The sequence below is a fragment of the Etheostoma spectabile genome, unplaced genomic scaffold, assembly GCF_008692095.1.
Source record: "Etheostoma spectabile isolate EspeVRDwgs_2016 unplaced genomic scaffold, UIUC_Espe_1.0 scaffold325, whole genome shotgun sequence".
NCBI classification, from domain to species: domain Eukaryota; kingdom Metazoa; phylum Chordata; class Actinopteri; order Perciformes; family Percidae; genus Etheostoma; species Etheostoma spectabile.
The window spans coordinates 108,638-119,087 of record NW_022605585.1 but is presented as its reverse complement, the minus strand read 5'-3'; the positions used below and the strand labels follow the sequence as shown (position 1 = coordinate 119,087).

General features: G+C 40.9%; 1 protein-coding gene across 1 annotated transcript in view; it reads left to right on the top strand.

Moving 5' to 3' along the window:
* Positions 1–10,199, top strand: part of scarb1 (scavenger receptor class B, member 1) — a gene marked incomplete in the record, with an annotated part of 51,683 nt that extends 41,484 nt beyond the window's left edge. Inside the window, 4 exon segments of the mRNA XM_032511183.1 lie at positions 900–1,046; positions 4,084–4,134; positions 6,089–6,155; positions 9,320–10,199. Of these exon segments, the coding sequence (XP_032367074.1) occupies positions 900–1,046; positions 4,084–4,134; positions 6,089–6,155; positions 9,320–9,327 (273 nt within the window).
* Between the last annotated feature and the right edge of the window lie 251 nt (positions 10,200–10,450).

The following is a 10,450-nucleotide window of genomic DNA, read 5'->3' as shown; positions in this document are numbered from 1 at the left end:
TGCTACTGTCTCTTCATGTGGTTCATTATGTTTGGCACATTGTGTGGGTCAGTTCTTACATCAGAAGAAGTTAATAATGTAAATAATGTAAATGGTAAATGCCCTAATACCTGCTGATACTACAACAATGCAAAGGCTCTTAACCCTACAGTTTTGCACATATCATGTAAGACTTGATTTCTCCATTTTTTTTTGCAAAAAAACTCTCCAGAAAGTGCCATTTAATGGTTTATTTTTCAAATTTATTTTCCTGGGGGAGCATACCCCAAGACCCCCCTAGGGAGAGCCCCATCCCCCCCAATAATAACAAATCCCAATTTAAACCCTGAAGTATAATGATGCTGAAAGACCCAAAGAAATTGCTTTGTACGCGGCAAAATATGGGTTGGCCCCCCCAAATCTCACTCCAAGGTTTTTGGAAAAGTTGGCAGCCCTGTAACTAGCTGTCTATCTAACTATCTAGCTATCTAACTAGCTGTCTATCTATCTAGCTATCTAACTATCTAACTAGCTGTCTATCTATCTAGCTATCTCTCTAGCTGTCTAGCTGTCTAGCTATCTAGCTATCTAACTAGCTGTCTAGCTATCTAACTAGCTGTCTATCTATCTAGCTATCTCTCTAGCTATCTAGCTATCTAACTAGCTGTCTAGCTATCTAACTAGCTGTCTAGCTATCTAGCTAGCTGTCTAGCTATCTAGCTATCTAACTAGCTGTCTAGCTATCTAGCTAGCTGTCTAGCTATCTAACTAGCTGTCTATCTATCTATCTAGCTATCTAACTAGCTAACTAGCTAGCTGTGCAGGGTTAGCGGCCTCAACAGCCGCGCTATCCTTTTGTGAATTTGCCCTGGTACAATCCTGTAATACACCACAATACATTCTTGCCCTTTCCTCCTCAGCGCGGCTACATAGACGGCCCCATCCTCACGAACTTCCACACGAACCTGGTTGTCCTCCCGACCGTGATGGAGTACATGCAGTACGGCTTCATCGCCCTCGGCCTGGTTACCATAGTGATCGCCGCCCTGGTGCACCACAAAGTGAAGGTAAAGCTTCTGCGCGGCGTGAAGGCTGCTGTGTGCCGTCACGCTTGTTTTTTTTTTAACTGCATGTAGCATGTCACACGGTTACGCATGTTCTCCCATACACAGATAGAGAAAGCAGCGGGAGGGGAATACACTGAGGGTGCACTGATTTATAATATTTAAGATAAATTATCTTAATTTATCTTGAATATTATCAGTCAAACCTGGTGTTGGTGTATGTTGTTTTCTGCTCACAGAGAAAAGAAAAAAGGTGATTTGTTGTTCTTCTCAAGTTCAATACTGCAGTATGAATACACAGTTCCTCAAAAACATGGCATCAAATTAATCATGTTCTTAAAAGGTTCAAAAAGTTTGAGGACGATTGCATTTTATTACAACACCAGTAAACATTATTAATGATGAGAATTATGAACAAAATTACAAAAACAAGACCCAAGTTGGCTCAGTTTTTTCTAATTGTTTTCCTTATCGTCAACAAATCTCTACGAAAAGACCCAAACCAACGATGTGTTAAAAGTTACACATATTTAAAAGTAAAAGTCTCAGTAATAATTTAAAAGTCTCAGTAATTTCCTGAAATGGCTGCTCACTGTAGTCTTTTGTAGACATATTCCAGTCTGTGATTATCATCAACATTCATTCCTTTAATTTTAGTCTCAATAATTCCTAATTTCTGCTTTTCTAACTCAAACATTAGGTATAATTTCCTATAAATTAGGTTTATTGACCATAAATTCAAAACATAACTGTAAAACTAAAGTTAATAAGTTAGTGTTACGTAGTGTTGATAATGTCAAAACAAAGTGACAAACATTGACAAAAAGCGTCAAAAGTTTTGAGAAAAAAAAGGGACAAAAACGTCAAAAAGCGTCAACAAAAGTGTTGATTTAAAAATGTTCAAGACAACACGAGGGTTAAACGGGGCTGGGGTATCTGTTACTTTAGGGGTTAAATGCAATAAAACACTTTAAAGTGGTACATTTCTGAATAATAGCCCCTAAAGTATTGATCAGTGAGCTTCAGCGCTAGGCTAAACTGTTCCCTGTCTTCGTGCTAAGCTAGGCTAGGCTACCACCTGGTCGCACAGCTATGAGAGTGGTTTCAATCTTCTTATCTTCTTCAAAGAAAGTAATGAAGTGTGTTTCCCAGTAAGTTAAGGAACGCGTCCAGTAGCTGAGTGTCCGTTATGTCATCAGTTGTGTTATGTGTTATGAAACGCGTGGTGTTGTCTAATCCCATGAATCGGACCGTAAAGGTTAACGAGCGTGTTATCGGCCGGTGTTGACATGACGTTATCACACCACTGCTCTAGTGTTTTTACGGCCTGGTGTGTCAGCGCTCCGTTAACAACACTGACAGGGAGACGACGTGTTCCCTTAGAGGTTTAAACTTCAGTCACTTTTTTTTTTTTTTTTTTTGAACGCTGGCAGGTTTTTACGGAGCCCCCGAGGTGACATGAAGGTGGAGGGGGGGGGGGACAATAAAATGACTGAACAATCACTTTAATTAAAATAATTGATCCTTTTTATTAATCCCCTATGGGGATATGGGAAAATTACAATCTCCACTCTGTTTGTTAGTAATCACTACACACAGGCCTGAGAATACAGGCCTGCTAGTACAGACCAGCCCAGCAGTTGGGGGGGGGGGGTATATGGTGCCTTGCTCAAGAGCACCTCGCAGTGCCCAGGAGGTAAAATGGCACTCCGTACTTTGGTCCGCAAGGTGGATTTGAACCAGGGACCTTCCGGTTCCCAACCCAACCACCTACAGACTGAGCTACTGCCACCCTGAGCTCTTGATTTCGTTTTACGAGATCTTGACTTTGACATGGAGAGAAAAAAATAAATTAAATCTAAATCATTGGAGCTATCACTTTTGCGAGTTTTGCACTTTGTTTTGCAAGATCTTGACTTTGATATGGAGAATTTGTGTATATATATATATATATATATATATATACATGTGAGAATTTTAATATACCGGTGGTATTTTTCACCTCATGCTGGTAAAATAAGGAACTGCAACCTAATTTCATTGGCTAAGTATTTTTATTTTCTCAATGTCAAAGTCAGGATCTCGCAAAACAAAGTAAAAATCTCCCAAAACAAAGTCTAGATCTCCCAAGACAAAGTCAAGATCTCGCAAAACAAAGTCCAGATCTCGCAAAACAAAGTCAAGATCTCCCAAAAACAAAGTCAAGATCTCCCAAAAACAAAGTCAAGATCTCCCAAAACAAAGTCTAGATCTCCCAAGACAAAGTCAAGATCTCGCAAAACAAAGTCAAGATCTCCCAAAAACAAAGTCAAGATCTCCCAAAAACAAAGTCAAGATCTTGCAAAACAAAGTCCAGATCTTGCAAAACAAAGTCCAGATCTTGCAAAACAAAGTCAAGATCTCGAAAAATAAAGTCCAGATCTTGCAAAGCAAAGTCAAGATCTTGCAAAACAAAGTCAAGATCTTGCAAAACAAAGTCCAGATCTTGCAAAACAAAGTCCAGATCTTGCAAGACAAAGTCCAGATCTTGCAAAACAAAGTCAAGATCTCGAAAAACAAAGTCCAGATCTCCCAAAACAAAGTCCAGATCTCCCAAAACAAAGTCCAGATCTCCCAAAACAAAGTCCAGATCTCCCAAAACAAAGTCCAGATCTCCAAAACAAAGTCCAGATCTCCCAAAACAAAGCCAAATTCGAAAAACAAAGTCCAGATCTCCCAAAACAAAGTCCAGATCTCCCAAAACAAAGTCCAGATCTCCCAAAACAAAGTCCAGATCTCGCAAAACAAAGTCCAGATCTCCCAAAACAAAGTCAAGATCTTCCAAAACAAAGTCAAGATCTCCCAAAACAAAGTCCAGATCTCGAAAAACAAAGTCCAGATCTCCCAAAACATAGTCCAGATCTCGCTAAAGTGATTGTTCAGTAATTTTTTTTTTTTATCTTCTTCTTCTTCTTTTTTCCTTTTTTTTATGTCACGTCAGGGCTCCGTCGGTTTTAAACGTCGTGATTTAAAGTGTGTTTTTGATGCTTTATGTTTGCAGCGGCCTCGAGCCAATTTGACAATGTCTTCCACCGGAGTGGACAACCCTGCGGTGTGTAAAACTCTCCGCTCCTAAACAATCCCAATCTCAATCATCCAAATCACGCATTTTTGCGGGGGCTTTTTATTTTTTTTAGAGCAAAGTGATTTTTGTCTTTGATACGAATCATTGTACCTACATTTGACTGATTTCTTCTTCATTGAAAGAGTTGCCGTCCATGTTTAGGAACTGATTTATGAAACGGCTGCGTCACAGCTGGTTGTGGATCATGCTTCATCTGATTTCCAGCTTTCAGGTGCTTGTTCAGTGGGAGAAAAGAAAACATTCACACATTCATTCTAAACTACATATCAGGTATTTAGTTTCAGTTTTGCAGCAGCTAGAAAGTTGTGCTAGCATCCTTTAACATAGTCTCGTAGTCCCGCCAGACCCTCCTCCACGACGCTGTGGTGGAGGATCTTGTGAGTCCACACACAGCATTCCAGGATGGGAACGTGCTCTGGTTTATCGGCATTTCTTTAAACCAATCACAATCATCGTGGGCGGGGCTAAGCGCCGGACGGAGCCACGGCGCCGCTGCTAAATAGTCTCAGGAAGGAAGTTGTTCTGGTGGAACATGTGTACGTTCAGAAGTAGTTTTACTCGTCAACAGAGACTCCGATTGGACAGATAGTCTAGCTAGCGGTCTGGATTTACCCTGCAGAGACCTGAGGACCAGGTAACCATAGTCCTCAGATTGGACAGATAGTCTAGCTAGCGGTCTGGATTTACCCTGCAGAGACCTGAGGACCAGGTAACCACAGTCCTCAGAAATCAGCTGCAGGTTAGAGCGCCGACACAGAGACAGAGAAAGGTACCGAGCTGTAGTAACGTTTAAAAATAGTAGGAAATTCTCCCCACAGTTTCCCAAAGTCCACGCTGACATAATTATGATACTTGTTCTGTACTAAAGATGTCTAATTCGATATCATGTAAGACACTTAGACATTAGACATTTTTCACATTTAAAAAAATAGGTAAACTATTCATATCCATAGGATATGAAGGAAGGACACAAATGATTGTACAGACAATATGACGTTGTGGTGTCCGAACAGCAATGCTGGACGATGTGTTGATAGGAATCCGCTTGACACTGTTTCTTGATTATTAAAAGGTTTATTACGTCAATGAAGTCGGCATCAGTACAAGCTCTGCAGAAGCTAGGAGAGTGCCGAATTACACTCTGGCTCCCAGATTCTTCATCATGGTCTATGCAGGGTCCTCTGATTACACAACATGTAAAAGCATGCGGGGAAAGGTCCATGGTAGGACCCACACCTAGCGCAACAAATACAGATACCATTCATAACTGTCCAGAGACTCCAGGGGACCCCCGGTAACGCCAGAGGCCCCTTTCACTAAGATAAACATCCTTTAGCCCTTTACATTTAAGGGCTGCATTCCAACGTCCGGTTCAGATTTACCACAACATCTTAAAAAGTGACTAATAACTGAAGTGCAAAAAGTGCTGGTGTGTTTGTTGCACTTTGCTCCGTTGTGCTGAGACTTGCTATTGGCGTTTAGCAGCTACATGTACATACATTTGTTGATTTTCATCGCAAGTCTCTAATTTTAAGCATTGCTGCATGATAATCTGCAATAAATCTGCAATTTCCCCACTGTGGGACAAATAAAGGTTTTCTTTTCTTATCTTAATCTGACCTTTTTTAAAAGGGCTGCGGAGGCAAACCGACCAAAACACTTCACATTTAATTGTGTATGTTGAAAAGATGCTGAACTAACCAATCACACTCTTTCTAAATTGACTGCATGGATGAATCGATTATACCTAGAAAGAAATGAGTCCTTTGCATGAATTCTTCTGTCCCTGCACACCCACAATCTAAAATCCACAAGGCTGCTTGTTTTCACGACGTAACGACTCAAATCAAACCAGCGGCTACCTGTAATCGTTTGCATTTTCTGATTGGCTGATGTGTGAGACATTGTGGTCGTCTTTTAGGCCTCCTTTAAAGACTATGGTGCACATTACCAAGAAAGAAAGGAGAAATGTACCGTAAATAACTCAGGTGGGTTTACACACAAAGGCACACACATGTATAAATGTACTCCTTTCTGTTGTGTAGCAGGGCTGTAGCACTCGAGTCCTGACTTGAGATGTATTTCTATTGTCTCGTGTAGGGATAGAGCGATTATCGGCTCATTTTTTGGGCCGTTTTTGCGGCTGTATCTGTGTTTTTATTAACCTGATAACCCATAGAGTTAATGAATTTAAAGGTGTTCTCCTTTGGCTCGGCTACATCTCCGCTAACATCTGACTCTCTGTTACTGGGGATTATGCTGAAAGTTTCTCATTAATTAAATAATTGCTTAAAGCATTTAAACCAAGTTGTGTGTTGTAGTTTGCAATATTCCCAAATCTTTATTCCGATTGAAAGATTTCCATTTTCCCTGTAAATGCATATCGCTTTCAAATATCAGTTATCGCTTTTATTAACTACAAGGGTTTTTTTCTGGCTCAGAATGGGCCTTTGGGTGGGGTGGGGGGGAACTGTATTGATTGGTCCACATACACTAAAGGCAATGAGTCCTTGCTACCTTATCTGACAGAATTCAATACATTTTGCTGTTATTTGACAATTTGATAAACAAGAATGTATATTTTGCTTGAGTAAATAAAATCCCAATTAACAAAACTGGTTAAAAAAATCATATTAATATTCAGATAAATCATTGACTTTGAGTTCAGCTCTCATATTCAAGTTCACGTTCTGCTTGTTCAACGGTTGTTTGTGAACTCGATCTTAAACCCATGTAGAGAGGATTGCTACTTTATTCTAAATTCGGATCAGGGGGGTGGTAGTAACTCAGTCCGTAGGGCGGTGGGTTGGGAACCGGTGGGTCACTGGTTCAAGTCCCAGTACAGACCAAAGGATGGTGGTGGTCTGGTAGTACTCTTGAGCAAGGCACTGAACCTCCAACTGTTCGCGGCATCCCCCTCTCTGACATCTCTCCATTTAGTGCATGTATGAGCATGAGTGCATAAACTGAGCATGAGTGTGTAATAAGAACAGAGTGTAAATTGCAGGATTAAATATAAAGTATTATTATTATTATTATTATTAAAGCATTTGAACCATTGCTTAAGGAACAAAAAACATTTGAACTACATATGGAGATACGAGGTTTCTGCCAGACAACAATGATATGTTTTTTGAGTCGAGAGTGATACCAAACAAATGTATATTTATTTGCTTAAAAGCAAATTAAATGCAGGATAGAGGTGTTTCCTTTTCAAATGCATGAATTTAAAGGAACCCATGTTGACTGCAGCGAGTACAGGTCAGAATAGGAAAAATAAAATGTTTTCTGTGAGTATATAAGCTGCAAACTGCCTCGTGTCTGATGCATGACTATGTCTGTCCTTTTTAAAGAGTATTTCTTGGTCTTGGGCATTGTTGTAGGCCTTTATTTGACAGGACAGCTGAAGACATGAGAGGGGGGAGAGAGGGGGGAGATGACATGCAGCGAAGGGCTGCAGGTCGGAGTCGAACCCCGAGCCCGCTTCGTCGATGATAAACCTCTAGATACAGCGGCTTGACAAAGTTTACACCCCCGGGCTAAAGTTGATTAAAAAGAGAAATAAAAAAACATCTTTTGGAAATTGATCTTTATGCCTTAATTGAAAGAATTTAGTAAAATCCAACCTTTAAGGACACTAATTTTCTTTGTGAATGAATAATGTATTGCAAATAAATAATATCCTTAAAATACAGGGGCATAAGTATACACCCCCCTATGTTAAAATACAGGGGGCATAAGTATCCACCCCCTATTTAAATACCGGGGCATAAGTATACACCCCCCTATGTTAAAATACAGGGGCATAAGTATACACCCCCCTATGTTAAAATACAGGGCATAATAATACAGCCCCCCCTATGTTAAAACAGGGGCATAAGTATACACCCCCTATGTTAAAACACAGGGGCATAGTATACACCCCCTATGTTAAAACACAGGGGCATAGTATACACCCCCTATGTTAAAATACGGGCATAAGTATACACCCCCCTATGTTAAAATACAGGGGCATAGTATACACCCCCCTATGTTAAAATACAGGGGCATAAGTATACACCCCCCTATGTTAAAATACAGAGGGCAAATTCCCATAGAGGCAGATTTTTATTATTAAAGGCCAGTTATTTCATGGATCAGGATACTATGCATCCTGATTAAGTTCCCTTGGCCTTTGGAATTAAAATTCCCCCCCCTCCCCCTCCCCCTCCCACACATACACACACACACACACACACACACACACACACACACACACATCCCATCCCATCACCTGTCCTTCACCGTACCTAGAGTTAGGCATTGGTTACTTTCCATAAAATCATCTCTCAATGCAAATCAAACCAGGGATTAGTCCAACTGAAATAACACCATGCCAATCTCTAGGTATGGTGAAGTGTGTGTGTGTGTGTGTGTGTGTGTGTGTGTGTGTGTGTGGTGTGTGTGTGTGTGTGGTGTGTGTGTGTGTGTGTGTGTGGTGTGTGTGTAATAACAGGGTGTAGTTCCTGAATCCGACTTCATATCAGACAGACAAAGGTCCGTTTTAAAAGCTTTCTGTCAGTTTTTTGAGCCGAGCCGAGCCGGCCGCTCCTCATTTGCATGAAGTTGCCCGGATTCAACTTTATGCAATTGAGAAGTGGACGGCTCGCCCCCCCCCCCTTCTCCAGAGTCCCCGCAAAGCTCCCAGAATGCATTGCATGGCTGCTCCAGTACAAATGAATGGAACAATGAAATAAATGACGGTGACGTAACATTACTGATACATCCGTGCATCCCAATTTTTATTCTAGTTGTCAGTGTTTTTTTCAGTTTGTATCAAAAGTCGGAGCCTTCAGCTGCTTCATGGCGATATTTCAGCCCGACGATGTCCCCCAAATAAAGCTTTTTTCATTTGAGATACAACTCGAAACGAGATGTGTTCAAGACTCTCTTTCACTTAACGAGATATTTAAGATGCATGGTCTAAAACAAGTCCCTCTACCTGTTATTAGATATTTTTTTTTCACTAGAAATGAGATGAATTTACCGTACTTGGTAAGAATTTGCTTAACACTCTCTCTCTCTCTCTTCTCTCTCTCTCTCTCTCTCTCTCTCTCTCTCTCTCTCTCTCTTCTGTGTCTCTCTCTCTCTCTCTTTGTTGGTCCTGACACAGAGAAGTAAATGTGAAGGTGGCACCCCATCAGATGGAAACCCAAGCAGAGAGAAAGATCCACTGCTAGAAGATGATACAGACTGACACACACACACACACACACACACACACACACACACACACACACACACACACACACACACACACACACACACACACACACACACACACACGGCTGGCATTGTGGACTTCTCCTCGGCCACTATCTGGAACTGAAACACTGAAACATGGTGCTCCGCTCTGTATTTTTTAATGAGTCTTGCGCACAAGTGAAGCGGTGCCATGTTTTTTTTTTTTAACCTTTCTGTGACGTTAATGTTAACGTCCGAGACTCAAAGACTCGCTTCATTAACTCTGTGTCCAGGCACTCGGGCTTGAAACACAACAAGTTAAGATGCTCCGTCATTTTAAAACCACTTTTCTGTACAAAAAACTACCACAGAAAACACTATTTCCAGTTCAATTTGCTCTGCTCACGGTTCGACGAGCGGATATTTCATAGTTTATCACTTCATCTGTAGACAGTTACTGTTCAAAAAAATGTCTCTGCATCAACAACAAGGGATCTGACGGCCGACTGCCTGGTGTCAAATGTTTTACTGCCCACGTGCCTTTATCGAGGAGGAAACACTCACCTCCGGGTCTTTGTATTTAATGTGACTTTTAAAAATCAAAGAATCAAACACTCCTCTGTCTTTCAGTGAGTCGAGCAGAGCGGACGCATTCCTAACTCTATACTACTGTCCTCTGTAAAGGTGTGAATATGTTTCGTGAAATGGACGTGAATAATGACGTTTGTGTCAAATGTCTCTTTATTATGAAGAAGCGAATGAATGAATGAAGAGAAACCTAGAGGGAATAAATGTTTGTTTAAAATCCTTTTATAAATGTGTGCTCTCTATTTTCTTCTCTGTGCGTCTTGAATGTTTCCCCAAATTCCCTTTCATAAATCATATCGTCTGATTTTGTGGGGAATCAGACCTGGGACAGGCGTTCTTCTCGATAACTGTCTCATTTGCGTCAGAATTGAAGTAAAGCTATTTTATAACCAGCAATGTGTACCTGCTTTAAAGCTAGCATTAGCCTGTGTCTTTAGCTCAGTGCTACCAGCCAGTAAGCTAGCATTTACCT